The 19,806-nt window shown below is 36.5% G+C and overlaps 1 protein-coding gene across 2 annotated transcripts in view; it reads right to left on the bottom strand.

The window, feature by feature from the left end:
* Positions 1-2,179: 2,179 nt before the first annotated feature.
* The window catches only part of slc6a16b (solute carrier family 6 member 16b), a 31,419-nt gene continuing 13,792 nt past the window's right edge, over positions 2,180-19,806 (bottom strand). For both annotated transcript variants that reach the window (XM_056450448.1, XM_056450449.1), the window contains exons 4-12: positions 18,353-18,473; positions 16,492-16,667; positions 16,069-16,179; positions 15,530-15,771; positions 13,248-13,431; positions 11,323-11,524; positions 9,001-9,160; positions 5,294-5,456; positions 2,180-4,920 (exon numbers count right to left, since the gene is read on the bottom strand). In XM_056450448.1, the coding sequence (XP_056306423.1) occupies positions 4,612-4,920; positions 5,294-5,456; positions 9,001-9,160; positions 11,323-11,524; positions 13,248-13,431; positions 15,530-15,771; positions 16,069-16,179; positions 16,492-16,667; positions 18,353-18,473 (1,668 nt within the window). In that variant the 3' untranslated portion in view covers positions 2,180-4,611. The remainder of the gene's footprint in view (positions 4,921-5,293; positions 5,457-9,000; positions 9,161-11,322; positions 11,525-13,247; positions 13,432-15,529; positions 15,772-16,068; positions 16,180-16,491; positions 16,668-18,352; positions 18,474-19,806) is intronic.

Below are 19,806 nucleotides of genomic sequence, written 5' to 3'. Positions count from 1 at the left end.
ATTAAAAGGTGCCTTTTTATTAGATCGATGACTATGTTTCTTTGTGAAACTTAAATATTACAACTAAATTACAATTTTAAAACAAAGCCCAACATCAAACTACACTGAAAAAAACATATTTGTAAACCTTTTATTTGGGCTAAATTTAAACAAAGTTGAATGTTAATAAATTTAATCTGTTTGTTTAAATTTAACCCATATAAACAGTTTGCAACAATTTTGCAGACATCATTTTTTTTCAGTGAGCTTACATACAGTAAATCTCTTCATATAAACAAAATGCCTTTTAATCATGAACACACAAAGAAACAGCACAGGCAGCTGTTAAATCTAAATTAGACAGAATTTCTAAAACAGAAGCAAAAACATACCGGTCTGACTTTAGTTTTATGAAACTATTAAACTTCTTCATAAAACGTGAAATCAACAGCAGACGAACTGAATGAGCAGCAGATTCACTCTGCCAGCAGGCGGCGCTTACGAACAGCTCGTTTCCAAGATTACAGCTGTTAACGCTTATCAAAACTACATTAATATGGATCATTCAGAGACAAAAAGAACAGAAAACAACACGTAAACCTTTCTAAAGACAGTCAGTTCCCTCAGATTCATTTATATAAACTCCTGCTCCAATTTTGTTTAGCATCTCAAATTATTTGAATCTGCACATTTTAATCAATTTTCAACCGGCTTGCCGCTCATCCTTAAAGGAACACTCCACTTTTGACTTTTTTGGGGGGGTGGGGGAGATACGCTGGTTTTACAACTCTCCTAGGAGTTAAAGAGTTGAGTTTTACCATTTCTGAATCCATTCAGCTGATCTCCTGCACTCTCAGAAATAAAGATACATGAGCTGTCACTGGCGTGGTACCTTTTCAAAAGGTACACATTTGTACTTAAAGACTCCATATTGGTACCTCAAAAGTATATATTAGTACCTAAAAAATTTAAGAGGAACACTTTTGTACTTTTTGGGTACTGATATGTACCCTTGAGGCATTATTATGGACCTTTTAGGTACAAATTTGTATCTTTTGGAAAGGTACCACCCCAGTGACATCTCGTGTACCTTTATTTCTGAGAGTGTGGTGTGGTAGGAGCACTTTTAGCAACAATGCTAAAACACAAAGAAGCTTTAATAATGTGAATGAAAGATAAACAAATAAAAATCCTCAAAGATTTGAGATGTTCCAGAAAGAAGATCATTCTACCGCTGAAGAACAGCAACAGTAAAGCTTCTGGAAATAAAGCCTGAACAGCAGCAACAGTAAAGCTTCTGGAAATAAAGCCTGAACTGCAGCAGCAGTAAAGCTTCTGGAAATAAAGCTTGGCATAGATCATTGAATGGAATTAATGTATTAGCATCACATTTCAAGAGTTTTAATAATTGATCTGTCCTTATATTTATTACCGTACTACTAAGAACGATGAAATATTAAAGGTGATTAAAATCTTCTATGGTACTATAATTACAAACAATACTCTCATTCCAGTGCAATAATCAAGGAATTTGCATCATTGCTTCTGGTAAAGTCATGGTTCCTAAATCCAAAACAATAACTGAATGGAGTGTTCCTTTAAAGTCACATCTCTAGTTTGTCAAAGTAAAAGCAGCAGGGAATAGACACTATATTTGAGACATTTTCAACAAATGAAAGATTTAAATAATTACCCTTTAAGATCACAGATTGTGAAGCATTCTACATGAGTTAAATTACATCTCATTATTATTATATATTAGTGACTACAACAAACTACTTACAAAAAGAGTTCAAGCTACTGAACAAACGCAAAGACCCATCAAACCCCTGTGAGAGGCAAAGATAACGTTACTGTACTATGACTATAAGCCATAAAATGTCTGGCCGACGGGGTCAGATGTCCGCTTTCAAAAAGATGTCCGTGATAAAAAAAATGAAGAGGAAGAGTAATTACAGATGAAAGATTTTCTGTACAATATCAAAAGAATATAAATTTCTAAAAACACTGCTGCGTTAAAATACTTCATAAATCAAAACTGTATGTCAAATACAAACTGCAGCTGAAAACATATCAAAATTTACAAAAATCATTTTTACTCTGACAATAACTTGTGGTAAAAAAAGTCCATTATGCAAATTTAAATGACTTAAAACATAAAAAGTTTTAATAACCACAAAAAAAAAAATGTATTGTTATATTTTAATTATGCATGAACAATGACGTCTATTTTAGGATCGTAAGAATTAAATAACATACTATGAAAGTCAATGGTTACCGGTTTTCAACATTCTTCAAAATATCTTCTTTTGTGTTCAACCAAAAAAAGAAACTTAAACTGATTTAGAAGAATTAATAAATAGCAAAATTTACATTGTGTGAACAACCCCTTTAAGGGTGAATTTTTAAAAGCAGCAGTTCTCCAAAATCATCAAAACTATCCAATAATTTATTCACTTGATCTGCACTTTGTGTGCACGACTTTACTCTTTCAGACGAACAACACAAAGTTATAATAAATATCATGATTTTTTCCAGCTTTATGGCAGTGATGTTTACCAATTTAAAAAAGCTAATTTCTAAAAGCAGACAACACGTGACTGGTCTGATTCATCAATGCATGTTTTTTTAATCAACACAAAAGTGCATCAAGCACCTCTGAAATACACAACTAAAATAAATAATTGGGAATGATTATTCAACTCCGAAAGCATTACGTTTAAAAGTAGATCAAGCACTTGCTGTTTCTTTATACCGTAGTTAAAATAACACTGATGGGTCTCTCATGAAAACTCATCAGCTCACCAAACGAGCAGGACCATCAGTCATCAAGTGAATCAACCACTGTAACGGGTAACAATAGTGTTACGGTGTAGTTTAACGTTCACCTGGACCCCTCAAACACAAATACGGCTCTGTCTGCAGTACCATTAACATACACTCAATTCAAGTGACATTCCTGCAGCATTTTTTACATGTAAAATCCAGGACACACTGGCAACACAGTTGGGTTTTGTTGTTTGGCATTGGCTTGGTCTGTACTGGCATTAACATGAAAGCCGGATTTTTCCAGAAGATATCAGAAGATATCAAATGGCTTGAATCAATGACTACATTTACATGGACAATTCTTCATTCATTCTCCTTTGACTTGGTCTCTTATTTATCAGGGGTTGCCACAGCGGAATGAACCACCAAAAAAAAAAAAAAAAAACAAACAAAAAAAATAAATAATAATAATAAATATATATATATATATATATATATCACTGTTTATGTGGTAGATTATTAATCAGAGTAATGTCTTAATCGTATTAAAATCAGAGTATTGGTGTCCATGTAAATGTACTGAATGAGTCAGGGAGTCAATGACAGTTTTCTGTTGGCCATAAATTAAGTCTTTTTTTATATATCCTCATGTTCATATCAACAGATAAAATGATTGTTGTCAACAGCAAAGCATAGAAATGCTCATGTTGTCTTCTGTGCATGTATTGGAGTTTTGTTTGATACATTCAGAAAGAGCGTTTTCTTTGAGCAGGTCAAATTAAAGGTACCGTTCATATATCTGACTACTTGTATTAAAAGGACAAATTGTATTACAAATAATATATAAATATTAATATATTTATAGATTTTAATTAAAAAAAAATTATTGTGTTGTGAAGAAAAAATCTAATTATGTATGGAAAGCATCGTCAATGCACTGTGATGCACAGAGATATCGAACTGAACCGAATTGATGGCATGATAATCGTAACCGAACTGAACCGTAAGACCAGTGTGGATTCACACCCCCTAATCGCTGATGTCTGTGAACTCTGATGACAGTGCTCTCATAAAAGACTTTCAATATGACCGTTTTTTGTAGATGCGCGTTATTATTTCCCTCAAGTAAATGGGCTGGATAAATTAGTCTCATCCTGTGATGGATTAAAATCCCAAGCTGATTTTTTAGATCCTCTGATGTGATTATTTCAGAGGTGCGCATTGCACATCGATGCTGAAACCATATAATAATACAGCCCCAATAATCTGATTGAAAGAGAAATGAATAAAGACTCCTCAAAGATTTCAGTGTGTGAAGAACGTGAATGTAAGTAAGTTTTCTGTTGGCCATAAATTAAGTCTTTTTTATATATAATTGTGTTCAAATGACAAATAAAAATGATTGTTTTCAATGGCAGAGCACATGAATAAAAATGTTCCCATGTAAACAGATCCATTGCTGATCTTTGTAAACTCCACACTTTCAATATGACCGTTTTGAAGATGCGAGTTATGATTTCCCTCAAGTAAAAGATGGAATGAATTAGTCTCGTCCTGTGACAAGTTGATTGTGTAGATTCTCTGATGTGATGATTTCAGAGGTGTACATTGAGATATCGATGCTGAAACCATATAATAATACAGCCCTAATAATCTGATTGAAAGAGAAATAATTAAAGACTCCTCAAAGATTTCAGTGTGTGAGGATTGTGAAGTCAATGACGGTTTTCTTTTGGCCATAAATTAAGTCTTTATATATACTCACGTGTTCATACGAACAGATAAAATGATTGTTGTCAATATAAAAGTACGTGAATAAAAATGTTCCCATTTAAACAGCTCCATCGCTGATGTCTTGTTCGCTCATAAAACGCTCGACTGCACACTTTCAATATGACCGTTTTGAAGATGCGAGTTATGATTTCCCTCAAGTAAAGGGTGGGATGAATTGGGGTCGTCCCGTGATGGTGGTAACGTGCTGAGAGGTGTCAGATCTGTGTCTGTAGTGGCACATGGTGTGTATCTGGCCTCAGTGTCTGCTGGCGACTGGCCGAGCCGCTCCAGGAGCAGGGAATGGAGGTATCCGATAGGGACAGGAAGTGAGGCAAAGATTATGAGTATGATCAGTACAGCAAGAGCCCAATCGGGATATGGAAGATCTTCTTTGGATGCCTGAGAGGAAATGTTGGATATGGTTACATCAACCCTAATTATAATGATTTTAGAAGTCTATTAAAAAGAAAGGAAGTAAAGGAAAAGCAAGTATGTATTAATGTAGCATCATACTTGATAAATAGCTTTTTAGTTCATATAGCAAGAAATAATGCAAATTTGGAGACATTTTGAGCAAATCTCTGTAGTTTAAAAACATATCAGTGCAATAAATTGTAGACAAAGAAAACTAACATTGCAATACTTTGTTTTCTGTGATATATATATTGCAGTTTTACCAGATAACTTAAATAACTCAATGTATTTGGAAACAAGTTATAATTTTAGATTTGGGTGATTTTAAAGGTGCTAGATTTTTTGCAATTGATTTTACCTTCTCTCTATTCCACGCAGAGTATTCGGGACGCTTCAATATCATCTTTAGCAGACTGGCCCCCAAAAGTCCCAGCATAGCAACTGGACACACATATTTCCACAAGTACTTGTATATAACAGGAACCGGCCGATTCAGCATCTGTTTCAGGTCCTCCAAAAACCTGCAATAAAAATACATCTTATTGATACACAACAGAAGAGCAGTTCAAGCTTTATGGATGTGACAATTGCAGTAAAAACAGATGTTAACATTAGTGAAACATCTGTTTATATTTTCCAACAAAAGCTAACCACAGAATTATGGGATCAGAAAAATATCAATCTGTAAACATTTTTCATATTTTAAATGAGGGAAATAAACATGGAATATAGGGGTGACGAGACGCTTACTCCACAAGATGAGACAAGACACAAGATTGGGTTCACGAGAAAGAGACGAGGCGAGATTTACACTATTTTTAAGAAATCTTCAATGATGAAATACAAGAATTAAATATATTTACAAATTAATTAGGTGCTTTTTTATCAACTTGTAATGAATGTTATTTGACTTATTTAATGAATTCTATGCGGTAAAGGAAATGCAAAGACTCCAAAATAATTTGCTAATATATGAATGGAATATAATGTTTATATAATTAAACATGAGCAAATTTGCTAATATATGAATGAAAAATTGATTTTTATTCAACTGAGAGAAAAAACAAACAAAACAAAATGCAAAACAATTCAGGTGCTTTTTTAAATCAGCTTGTAATGAATGTTATTTTACATTTAATTTAATGAATTATGCCATAAGGGACATGCAAACACTACTAAATATTTAGCTTATAAACTAGACAGGCTACTCCCCTGTAGAGCTGTAATCTGGCCCTAAAAGTTAGGCCCGACAGAATTCGACGCAAGCCCGACAATACATTTTGATTGACAGCTTTTTAAAAGCCCGAACCCGTTTATAGCCTGACATTATTTAAAATGTACACATGTACACAGCTCTTTGAACAATTTATTCATAATAAACTATAGGCCACTTGGAAGTTAGAATAAAAAAAATAAAAAAGTCCTCTGTAAAATCTCAGCACTCTAAATAGGCCTGGGTACACCTTTAACACCAATAAAAATAAGTCTCTTAACAAATTCAATTAAAATAAATTCTAAATTATGAGGGGTATTTGGCAATAACGAAATTAAGATAAATGCTCTGTGAGATTAGTTTCGCCACTTCTCATCACAATGCCAACATTAGCCTATATACTCTGTCTACATTAAGATTTTATGGTTTAATATTTAGTTATAATTTGAAAATCCTTTACTCACCAAGATTAGGCTATGTGTTTTTGTGGAGGAACATCATTGAATCCACTGTAAACAGCTTTAGCGCAGTTCTGCGCTCACTGAGCAGCACTGAACACGCTTTCACTGCTGCTGCTACAGGCTGGGATGCACTGTTCTGGCTAATTTAGCATGTTTTGGGTAGGATTGTCTGTTCATCTTCTACCAGCCAAGAACATCCATTTCATTTTTCATGACAGCGGTTTCAATGTAACCAGTGACCTCATCATCTGCCCTGTCAGCTTGCTGTACATTGCTGTTTAGCGCTCTACCGTACTCCCTCTCACTCTACCGTATAAGCGACCGCCGAAATACACTGACGGAAAGAATGACTGTTCTTAATAAACTGGCGGCTGGCCTGACCGCAGTCAAAAACTCACTCTTTTTGACCTCTCCGTCATCATTTGTTTCACCGTTGCATGGATGGGTTTTAATGTTGTAATGATCGATTTGATTACTTTCTCACGCTAATCGAAATGCATCACATGACTGTTCATTTACCGCGCAAGCCCAAGACTGGCCTTGTCTAAAATGATAGAAATTAAGCCCGAACCCACTCGGGTTCCGTCAGGTTCGGGCAAAGATCTTCAGCTCTTCGCCCCAGTACAGTTTCACATGAGAGTCGTACTCCTTTACACAAACTGAACTTCAAAAATGACATGATTAAATTTTTTTTGTTTAATTTTTCAGCAGTTTCACTTTCATTCAGCAACAGCTTCAGGTTTTTTTTTGGACAGCATAAACACGTGTTCAGTAATGATGGTAACTGATGTGCGTACGCTCCAAGAAGATGTGTGTGTCTGTGATGCTTTAATGACTCGATGGGAGCAGAAAATAGTGTCAAACAATCGTACGTGTGTGTGTGTATAGTTTATCTTGTCGCAAAATGCAGCTAAAAGTCAGCTTGGGTTGTCTGGTGTGTGCAAAGCACTAGATGTGTGGATCAAATCCAATCCTGCCTCCAATCTTAAGTGCTAAATTTACCTTCATGCTCCATCATAACATCACAACTCACAAGACAACTTTTAACCTTGACGACAAATCTCGTCACGATTTAGTTTGGCGAGATGTCGTAGCCCGAGATCTCATCACATGCCTAACGCATTAAGGATGTGACCAAAAAAAAAAGTATGTGAGTTTACATACAACACACTTCGTAGAAATTCTGTGAATTAAACCACACAACCCAAAAGAAATAGTGATAATCAAAATGGTAAGTGTTGGCTCACTATAGAACAAAAATTATTGATTTTATTTTACTTTTCCATTGATGAGCAACAAGCTTGTTTATTGATGTGACATCTCTGGGTCCCACTTTATATTAAGTGTCCTTAACTACTATGTACTTGCATCAAAAAATAAATACAATGCACTTACTGTGTTCATAATATATTTGAGAACACTTGTGGAGCTTTGAGTTGGGATAGTTATGGACAGGTTTAGTGGTATGGGAAGGTTTAAGGGTGGGTTAACATGTAAGGAATAGTTAACATTGTATTTACAAATGTAATTACAGAATTTAATTACAGATGTAACTACATACAGGTATTTAATCAAGCATAAGTACACCATCAATACATGTATTTCCACAATAAGTACATTGTAACGAATTATTAATTTTGGTGTAAGTACATAGTAGTTAAGGACACTTAATATAAAGTGGGACCCATCTCTGTTATGGATGTGACATTTACATTACATTACATTTACATTTAGTCATTTAGCAGACGCTTTTATCCAAAGCGACTTACAAATGAGGACAAGGAAGCAATTTACACAACTATAAGAGCAGCAGTGAACAAGTGCTATAGACAAGTTTCAGGTGTGCTCGCATATGCTCGCAATCTGTCATTGACAACATTATTAGACCATTTAATTCACTGGTAAAGTCAACATTATACAAGCTAGAGTAGTTCTACTGACCCTGTAAACATTTATTTTCATGCACATCTGTGTGTTCGCTATGAAAGAAAACACATCAAATGCTTGTCGCAATCATAACTCTGAAATGCGATATGCTCATGTCAATGATGTGCACGCTTTCGCTTTCATTTTCACTGCTAAGTGCTGTTCAAACTTCGCTCACAGCTCTCAAGCGATCATTCTGTGCCACAAACTGAACATTATTTACAACTTCATTACCTGTTACTCACAGCCTCTTCAGGTTCTGTTCACTAAAGTAGACGCGCGATTTCAGATGTGAAATTGGCACTTTGACTTTGGTAAATCAAATATACTTGTTTGAAAACATTGAGAGAGGCTTGAGTATTTTGCAGTACTGTAATATAGAAAGCGTTTCACTATTCTAGTGAAAACTTTATTCTTCTCATAGTAAGGTTGACATTTGCATGGAGTTGTGAGTGTGTGTGATACCTGTCTGCTCCATAAACCCATGAAACACTGATGGTCTGAAAGATGACAACGATGATCAGAGGAAGAGTGGCAGAATAATCATCAAACATCGCCACGAAGTAGTTTCCACAGCGCTGAGTGAACATCAGACCGATCACAAAGCCCACCGTACAGCTGCAGACTGAGAGATGGACAGAAGATATGAGAATATTATACTATGTCCAGATGACAACATTCAACTGTTTTAGGGCTGCACGATATTGGACAAGTCCGACATTGCGATTTTGTTTTGCTGAGATATACATTGCTATAAGAATATAATCATACATGATGATTTGAATAACTCTACTTAGAAAGATTTCATTCATGTAGATCTGCATAAATTATAATAAATTACATGCATGAACAAATACAACAGATCAAAAATAAAAAGGTTTTCTAGAAGAATCAAACGTAAAATAACTTGGTCATCATCACTGTACATTTTCTCAAGTAATATTTATTATAGTAATATATCTTTTAATCTTTAATCAGCAAATTAATCCTGCTGTGTGACTATTGCGGATTCACACATTGCGATATCGATGCTCAAACATTATACTGGTCAGCCCTAATCTATTTATCTAAAAGAGTCAAGTCCAAACACTTAAGGTTTCGAGAAATGATGAATATGATTTGGGACTTGGGCTGCAACTAACAATTATTTTGATAATCAATTAGTTGGACGAGATTTTTTCCGATTAAATTGTATAAAACTTTTTTATTTGGCATTTTGCTTATCATAACTACATAAAACCATAAATCAGGGCATAATTTATGTAAAAAAACGTGTGGATCAATTGGAACCGGGCCACACAAGAAATCATTAATTATACATTCATTCATTTTGTTTTCTGCTTAGTCCCTTATTTATTCCAGGGTCGCCACAGCGGAATGAACCGCCAACTTATCCAGCATATACTTTATGCAGCGGATGCCCTTCCAGCCGCAACCCATCACTGGGAAACATCCATACAGACTCATTCACACTCATACACTATGGACAATTTAGCATTCCTAATTCACCTGCACCATTTGTCTTTGGACTGTGGGGGAAACCGGAGCACCCGGAGGAATCCCACGCAAACACAGGGAGGACAAAACACAACCTGGCATCACTACGAGAGCTGGAAGATGGAGAACACTGAAGCGATTGCTTTTTTACTGTTTGTGGTGTGTTTGTAGTGTTTTCGATGAACTTGATACCTCCTAATTTCTGCAAACGCCGTCTATTTGCCTCTGAACATTTTCCTCGGCCCAAATGTTCAGAAGAGCCCTGGTGTCCTCAACTGACCAGTACTGTCTGCTATCCATTTTTTCTTCTTCTTAGTGAGTTGATCAAGCGCGATAGCAAAACAAATGTAAGGGAAGAAAGCATCTTGTCTCCTCTTTACCAGACAGGAAAACTCCGCCTTTGTACGTAACCCCGCCCCGAAGCCCCAGTTGGCCCTCCTTGGCCCAAGGTATTCAGCGGGCTGAAAAAGGCCGGACGCTGGCCCTAAGGAAGCCCTGCTTTGGCCCGATTACGCCCCGGAAGTGATAGTGGAAACGCGACTGGCTTTGGCTCGCCCTGGCTTGCTCGCTTTAGGCGCGATAGTGGCAACGCGGCTATTAATTATTTCTGTTTTATTTATTATCGGTGTCTGAACGATCTTTTTTGACAAATGACCGCATTCTCTCACGTACATCTCTAGTCATTTGAGTGCCAAAATTTAACCCACAAGCTAGTAAAAATGAGTAAGAAACACACGTCTTTGCGAAGTTCTGAAGTTTCTTTGCGAAGGGAAAAAGGTCCAGTGAAGGACCCACGAAAAGCCAAGGAATGGATCCGCAACCCATTTGTCAACAAATCAGGTATTGAGTTTATTGATCTATAATTTACACATTTTAAACCTTAAATAAAAAACAAGTTTGTTTTTCTCCAAATATCCAAAATATGAATAAACAAAAAGCAAAACCAGTGTTGTACTTTCATTATATTCACATTATGAAATGAGAACATAAACATGCTGACAATAAAATACTAAGCTACAGAATTTGTTAAAATATAAACAATCATCTTTATTTCATCAACTAAAATAATTATCATTTGATTAATGATTTTAATTGGATGTCATTTATTAGATAATACTTTTTTGTTGCAACTACTGTGACAAAAATGTGGCTTTGTTGATTTTGCGTTGATTCAGCAATAACTAAATTCCAGGGGGTCTGGGTGGTATATGAATTGGGACACAGCAATAGACATGCAAACCATATCTATACTAATTAAAAACAAGAGAAACACAAAACAGTGTGTGTTACTTGTAAAGATGAGTTTGTGGTTGCGCAGGGTCTTGAAGGTGTCCGTAAGCGGGGTCAGGATTCCAGCCATGGTGCCGAACATGGTGGACAGGCCCAGATTGAGCAGCATGAGGAAGAACAGCGCTGACCAGAACGGACTCCCGGGAAACAGTGTCATGGCTTCTGTGAACGCTATAAAGGCTAAACCTGTTCCCTCAACACCCTGAGAGAGAGAGAGAGAGAGAGAGAGGGAGAGGGAGTGAGAGAGGAAGAGAGAGGGAGAATAAAACCATCAGATCAAGATTAATCTTAGGCACAATCCCAATTCTACCCCTTAGTCTGCCCCCCTCATTTTGCGGTTTCATGTGAAGGGGTAGGGGTGTCCCAATTCTCTTCAGCTTGAAGGCGTAGGGCAAAGGGGAAGCAATAGATAGCCCTCAAAACAGAGATTTTCCAGGACCATAGTAGAAACCTAGGGGTACAGAAATTTCCCCGAATACACCAGCTACAACATGGCCGCACATGCTAGTCAGGAGATGTACAAATTAGTATTTTTTTTGTATCACATCTGAAACTGGAATACCCAGTCGAAAAGTCTAGTGGCTGGAAATGACCTTTTTAGTGTCTGGTAAAACGTTAATGCTGTTTTCTTGTGTTTACTAGATGAATATGGCCACAGTGTAAACGCACAGTACAGTTACGATCTTATTGCCACATTATATCGTTATGATAACATGATATCATTGCCTTTCTGAAGATTAATACCAAAAACTAAAGCAACTGGAATAACTACAGCAGTTGCCATAGTCGATCTCATATGAAGAGCCCACTATGACATATTTTGACGTGTGTGTGTGTGTGTGTGTGTGTGTGTGTGTGTGTGTGTGTGTGTGTGTGTGTGCGTGCGTGTGTGTGTGTGTTGGTGCTGTCGCATTTCTTAGCGGTAAATCTGAAGCCTCTCCCCTTCACATTCTGTTTCAAGGGCCAAGGGGAAGGGGTACAAAAACAGAATTGGGCTCAGTCAGATGTTAATCAGAGTTCTGTTTAATCAAAACAATATTTAGAAACTGAACAAAACGGGGGAAATGGGCTTTTAAGATTGCATTGTTTTCTAACACTTTTAAACATTCAAGAAATGCACAAACAAAAGTGTATAAGTGTGATTTTTATAGTATATGATGTCAAAATAGTTTTGATTTGTGAGATTACTTTATACAAAAACAAACCAAGCATAGCTTACGTCTTACATGAGTAAAAAGATTTTTTTTAAAAGCAAGGAAAAAAAAAATTACTATAATAAAAATGACTGTATACCACAATAATTATAGATAAATCGTTTTTGGTTTAATGCTTTGTTTTTAAGATATTTACATGCAAGTTATTTGTTGGGTAACAGTGATTTGAACAGTGAGCCATGTTGCTCACATATAGCAGCTCCACATACAGGTCGTAACATTAAGTGAATCAGATTTTAGATGTAAGTTTGATTTTGGCAGTAAAACATTTCAAAGAGAGAGCAAAAAAATTATGGGATTCAGAGTAACTGTGGAGCTTAATTTCTTAAATGATTTAAGTAACTGATTCAATAATCAACTCAAAGACAGACACTTGGTTTTCTTTTAAATGAATGATTCATTTGGAATGATTCATTTGAATTAATGATTCAGCAAATCCCCAATTCAGTCAGTTCTTATTACGAAGCTTCAGTAAATATATTTCTGTGCAATTAAAAATATGTCAAAGTCAGAAATTCAAAAGTTAGGTTAACGGTGCAATCGCATAGCAGTGTTGTGGGCTAAAGTTTTAAAACTGACAATTGCTGGTGTTACCTGGACTAATATTTTTGCACTAATATTTTGGAAATACTTCCGATAGGTGGACAAGTAGTAAAGTGGACCCCTATTGGGGGCCTATATTTATTTCCATTAGATCTTCATTAACTGTACCTGTCTGAGTTCATCCTCTAGGCTGCAGGCTGTGATGTTAAAATCAGAGATGCCGAGCTGCGTTCCTTGAGTCGAGTACCAGTTTGCATACTCGTCCAATGAGATGCTCTCCACATCTGAGGCATTGATAGCCAGGACGGGGAAAGAAGTGCTGGACGTCACCTTAAGCAAGGCCTTCAGATTACTGCAACATACACAAAGACACATCTAAGCAAGGTTATGCACTAAAGTAATTCCACCATGGTTAAATGCTTTGTACCATTTTAATGCTTTACAGAAACACTCTACAAATCAAACGATGTATTATGAGGCATTATAAAACAGATTTACCTGATCATTGACTATGGCTGCATGAGTTGCGTCTGAAACCGTTGTAAAATACTCTATAAACATACACCCATGACCTCATTACATTATTATCGCTGGATCTGTCTTGCTCGGCAACTGTGAAACTACACATTGTTTGGCTGAAGAATAATGTTTTTACTAATATTGTTACATTTTCTTTGCTTTACTTGTTGTGTATTTGAAGGAACCATTTTACAAGTCCCATGACATGGTGGTTTAAACTAAATTTATAACAGCTAAGCTCTGTGCTGAGCCTAACAATGCGCCTTAGCTGTTATAAATAAACTGTAAACCCTGCTTTTGGGGGGATTAATGCTAGGCTTGCACAATATTATTTTTATATTGAACATGTTAGATAGGAGCGGGTGATGCGGTGGCACAGTGGGTAGCACTGTCGCCTCACACCTCTGGGTGCTTTTCCCCCACCAGTCCAAAGAAATGTGGTATAGGTGAATTGGGTGAGCTAAAATTGTCCGTAGTGTAAGAGTGTGTGTGTGAATGAGTGTGTATGGATGTTTCCCAGTGCTGGGTTGCAGCTGAAAGGGCTGCGTACTCATCTGCTGTGTAAAACATATGCTGGATAAGTTAGCGGTTCATTCCGCTGTGGCGACCCCAGATTAATAACGGGACTAAGCCGAAAAGAAAATGAATGAATGTTAGAAATGAAACATGCAGTACAAACAGCTTTTCCCTTTCTTTTCTTTTTTTTTTAGACAATCAAACAAGCAAAGCCCATCGCACACACATTCAAGTTCTATAAAAACGTACATGAATAATATTAAAATAAAATACAAATAAAGAATAATATTGAGTAAAAGATATTGCTTGCATGATATTTCATTAAAAAAATTATATTGTTAAAATTATATAAATATATTTATTTTTTCCTGCTATATTGCTTTTTAAAAACATTTTGTCCAGATGACTTTATTAAGGAAAACAAAAAATCATTTTAAATTATGTTTTTTTTATTTTTTTTTTATTTTAAATTGATTGGAATACTTTTATAGGAAAGCACATCTGCATAAAACAAACTTTACAAGCATGTATAACATAAAAATACCAATGAATTAAACAGTGCTTGTGGTTTTCAGGGGAGTCTAACAGTATTAATATAAAGACACTGAATAATTAAATCTAAAACACAATCTTCATCATATGAATAAATACAGTTAATCTTTGTTTAAGCTACAAATGTTATAATTTTGTGTGCCAAAACTTGAAATGCTCAGTCACAGGCCTTAAAAACACATACAAGTAATAAACTTTCACTCTGTTATGGTTATACTTTAAAACTCCACACTGCACTTCCTACAATGCAACTATAGCAGATATGCATATTACAATGTCGATGCTGAAATTATATTAGTCAACATTTGAAGTGGTTCAAAACCTTTCATCAAACTACATCAACAACATCAGTTCTTATCTTGAGACAATTTTGAAATAAGGTGGCACAGTGGTTAGCAATGTCACCTCACAGCAAGGTCCCTGGCTCGAGTCCCGGCTGAGTTTGTTGGCATTTCTGTTTGGAGTTTGCATGTTCTCCCAGTGTTGGCGTGGGTTTCCTCTGGGTGCTCCGGTTTCCCCCCACAGTCCAAACACATGCGCTATTGGTGAATTAACTGTAGTGTATGAGTGTGTGTGTGTGTGTGTGTGTGTGTGTGTGTGTGTGGTGTGTGTGTGTGTGAGAATGTGAGTGTGTATGAGTGTTTCCCAGTACTGGGTTGCAGCTGGAAGGTAATCTGTTGCGTAAAACATATGCTGGAATAGTTGGCTGTTCATTCCACTGTGGCGATCCCTGATGAATAAGGGACTAAGTCGAAAGAAAATGAATGAAGACTTTTTTGATCCACTTCAGATGTTGACTACTATATATCTTACACATCTCTATTTTACAGTAAATCTTAGAACCAAAAGTGTTGCACACTGACCGCTTGACACACTCTGTGGCGATGGTTTTGGCCCTGAAGCCCAGCACAGCAAACACCACCAGCGTGGCCAGAACCGATGTCATGAAGTTGACTCCAGACACAGTGAACGCGTCTCGATGGCAGTTGTTGTTTCGTGGGTTGTAGGAAGAGTACGCAATCACAGAACCGAAACCCAAACCCAGAGCAAAGAAAACCTGGGTAGCCGCCTGACGCCACACCTGAACATCAGCCCAGATCTCCAGCTAAGAGAAACACAAGCAGTTTACTTTAAACCCTGCATAAATGTAATAAATATGTCATTTCAAAATGAGAAGCAAATAAAAATAAGAATTTTAAAGTACAGACAACATAGAAACACACATGCACATTTTAAAACATAGAAACACACGCACATATTAAAATAAAACAGCACATAATTAAAACAAACTTTATACATGTAGAAAACTAGAAGACACTGTTTTCTGATTACGGTGTTTAATCGATAACTTTACAATGTCATATTCTGGATCTCAACAGTAGTCATGTGTTAGTGTACATACTCTGGGGTAAAACATGAATTTAATGCCCTCTGATGCCCCGTCCAGTGTCACGCCTCTGATCAGAAAGCACAGTAGGACCACGTATGGAAACACGGATGAGAAATACATCACCTACAATCAATAACATAATCATATTATTTTAATATTACACACACAAACACACATCACGTATGGTCCTGCGGGAAATCTGTCTCTTTCCAACTTTGCACAGAAGCAATTATACAGATACAAACACTTCTTCATTTTTTTTATTATTATTAAATATATAACAATTTCTTTTAACCAAAGTTTCTTATTTTTTTATATTTTGAATCTAAATTGAATTTTTTTTTTTGGCTTAAAAATTCGTTTTATTTTTTTATTTTTTATTAATTAAAGCAATAGCTTTTATTGTTACTGTAATATTACACAATCTAAGATTACCTTGCCAGAAGATTTGATGCCCTTGTACATGGCCAGACACACAATGACCCAAGCGGCCAGCAGACATCCAGTGAGGATGAAATTGAACTCTCCCGTTTCATCAATGGAATCGGTGATATCCAGAGCTTTACGGTACCAGAAATATGCTGTGGGGGAGCTGGCGGCACATTCCTTCACTACGAGAGAACACAAGAAACGCATCTTTAAATGAACATCTCCAAAAAACAGTAGCCTTTTAAACAAGACTGCAAGAAAATTGGAAAAAACTTGCAATATGAATACAACTCCATCATATCACTTCAAATGGATCAATCACTTTTAATCATATAAATCACTTTTATAAGGGGTTTAAACAGTTGTGTGGCAGCAGTGTGTGAATATGGCCAGCATCTAATGTTAAAATGTATTCATTTAATAAATGTATTAATTTTTTATGATCATATTTGATAAAAACAGTCTGCAGAAACATTTTGGTTACACTCTCCACTTGTACTTTACCATTTGCCTGGGAGTGCAGTGGCTGGAATTTAAATGTTTCTGTCGTGTTGCATTGCGTTTGGTGCAGAAAGCCAAATTGCTTGTCACTGCAATCTAGTTGCATCGCATGTTGTGTTGTCAGGACATTGTGTAAGCCATCTGACCAATCAGAGCGCATACAGAGCCACCTGACCAATCAGAGCACACAGAGCCACCTGACCAATCAGAGCACACAGAGCCACCTCACCAATCAGAACACACAGAGCCACCTCACCAATCAGAGCACACAGAGCCACCTCATCAATCAGAGCACACAGAACCACCTGACCAATCAGAGCACATAGAGCCACCTGACCAATCAGAGCACATAGAGCCACCTGACCAATCAGAGCACAGAGAGCCACCTGACAAAGCAGAGCACATAGAGCCACCTGACCAATCAGAGCACAGAGAGCCACCTGACCAATCAGAGCACAGAGAGCCACCTGACAAAGCAGAGCACACTAACACTGTGTCCTAACTGCACGAGGCTGCGTTGCGACATATAATAAGTCATCTTATACATGTTAAAAGAAGTTTGTCCATCTGTAACAATGAGGAATTACATTTCTATTTTAGAAACCATTTCTATATCTGCAACACCAGAAACAAACTCAAACAGGTCTTAAAAACTGATGCAAAAAATAAACTTCCACTCTTTTATAGGTAAATACGATAAAAGTATATGCAGAACACGTATCGCAGAGATGTGTAAAAAATTACTGTTATTTTATGCATTGATTGTTCATCTAAATTTGGCCAATAAGATAGGGCCTTACTATCCTTATCCCTGCCTCCCCAGTAGTTGCTGTTCTGCTATTGGCTGGCCTGGCCCAAAGCTGAACCCAGAGCTGAAAATCAATACCAATAGAATAACTGCTGAGGCTTTCACTCTTTCATGGTGTTTTAAAGACTAACCCCCAGTTTCACAAACAAGGTTTAAGGCTAGTCAAGATTAAATTGCATGTTTGAGCTGTCTCAACTCAAAATAACTTGCTGTGAGATGTCTTTAAATACGTCAGCGTCATTTTTTGTCTCGAGGTGCACATCAGTAATATTTTTTTTCTAAGGCCATTTTTATAAATGTGGCTTAAATAGCCTAAATTTAACTAAGGCCTAGTCCTGGCTTAATCGAAGCCCTGTTTTTGATCTGGGCCTAAATGTTTGCAGCTTGACAGAGTTTTTAGTCTGAGTTAGAATTTGTTGTTTCAATTTGATTGCATAAATGATTAAAAAATAAAGCTAAAAAAAAAAAGCTTTTTTCCAGGGAAAGTTATATTGTAAGAAATATTGTTAACGCAATACCTAATCGCTGGTGATGTGACAATAAAAGTGATTTGATTACCTGTGAGGTTCCCTTCTGTTGGACATTTTTCCCATGGCAGAGGATACTGGAAAGAATTCCCCAAATAAAAAATACTCCATCCGATGATGACGTTATAATACAGAGCAACAAAGAAACACACCTTGGAAAAGAAAAAAAGAGAAACAACATTTAGCTGCTTGTAAAATGTGCCTATGCTTAATTTGCAGCACAATTTTTGAGGCTGATTAATAAAAAAAAATGAAAAAAAAACAAAAAAAAACAGCCCAGTCAATCAGCTGGATGTCAATCGGTTATCCTTGATAAAGCAACAAGAAGCTGTTTTAAATAGCTAAAAATCAATGGAAGGGAATGAGACAACACATTTAAAGGGATAGTTCAATCCAAAAATGCCAATTTACTCAGCATCAAGTGGTTTCAATACTTTATAAGTTTCTTTGTTGAACACACAAGATTATATTTTGAAATATGTGAGAAACCGGTAATCACTGACTACCATAGCACAAAAACATAATTGTGGACGTCACTGGATACAGGTTTTCAGCATTTTTCAAAATGGCATATTAGCTTAAAGTCCAAATGAACCGAAAGCTGCGACTGTTTTTTTTTTTTCGTATTGTGATGCAGTTCCTAGAGAAACGGAATATCAACTGAGAAGACAGTGGGCGTGTCTTGTTTTTTCTACTGCGAGTTGATTGGATGTAGCAAAGTAGGCATCTCATTCAGAAAGATCGGGAAAATGGTTTTAGAAAAGATATTGCAACAAAAGTCGATGTAAGGCAAATCATTTCCCTCTGCGGCCATCTTTGAAACGCCTCTCAGGCAGTATGATTGGGTATTCTGTCTGAATGGAAACATAAAATTCTCCAGAACTGTTTGTTGAGCTTACAAATAACGTTACATATTTGGAATCACCAATAAAGTTAAACAACAGTCTCAGTTTCATTTCTAACTGTTCAAATCAAACAAAATCAGCATTTTTTTTTCCAGATTGCCTGAGCTAATGGGCAAACGCACTCGAAAAGAACAAGATCACGACACCAACCTCATTTATGGGCATTCTACACATTATGATCCTCTGAATAATACTTCGTCAGATCGCGCTGCTCTTCTGAAGTAATCCACTACTTGGTCTTGATGGTTAACCTTCTCCCAAGATGACAGCGACTCTGTTTATACGTTTGTGGGCGTTTGAGTAGTTGCCGTCATGTGATGGGTGTTTGACAGGGACAGACTGTACCTCGCGCTTTCATAGAGATTACAAAACCAGAACACTTTTGTTTTCAAGTGTAGCTGGTTCATTTAAAAGTAAGGATGTCAAGCTTTATGTGGATATATTTCATATGTCTGTGAAGCAAGTATTCCCTGCGATTCCAGTGCAGTTGTTGACCACAAAAACTGTCATTAAAGCACATGTCTGGTCCAAGCTTCTCCCCCGGAAAAACGCCAGTCTATAGCCATCGATAATTAGCTCC

This window comes from Danio aesculapii, chromosome 24 (genome assembly GCF_903798145.1).
Source record: "Danio aesculapii chromosome 24, fDanAes4.1, whole genome shotgun sequence".
Classification (NCBI taxonomy): domain Eukaryota; kingdom Metazoa; phylum Chordata; class Actinopteri; order Cypriniformes; family Danionidae; genus Danio; species Danio aesculapii.
Note: the sequence above shows the minus strand (reverse complement) of the source record. Positions and strands in the feature narration are given on the sequence as shown.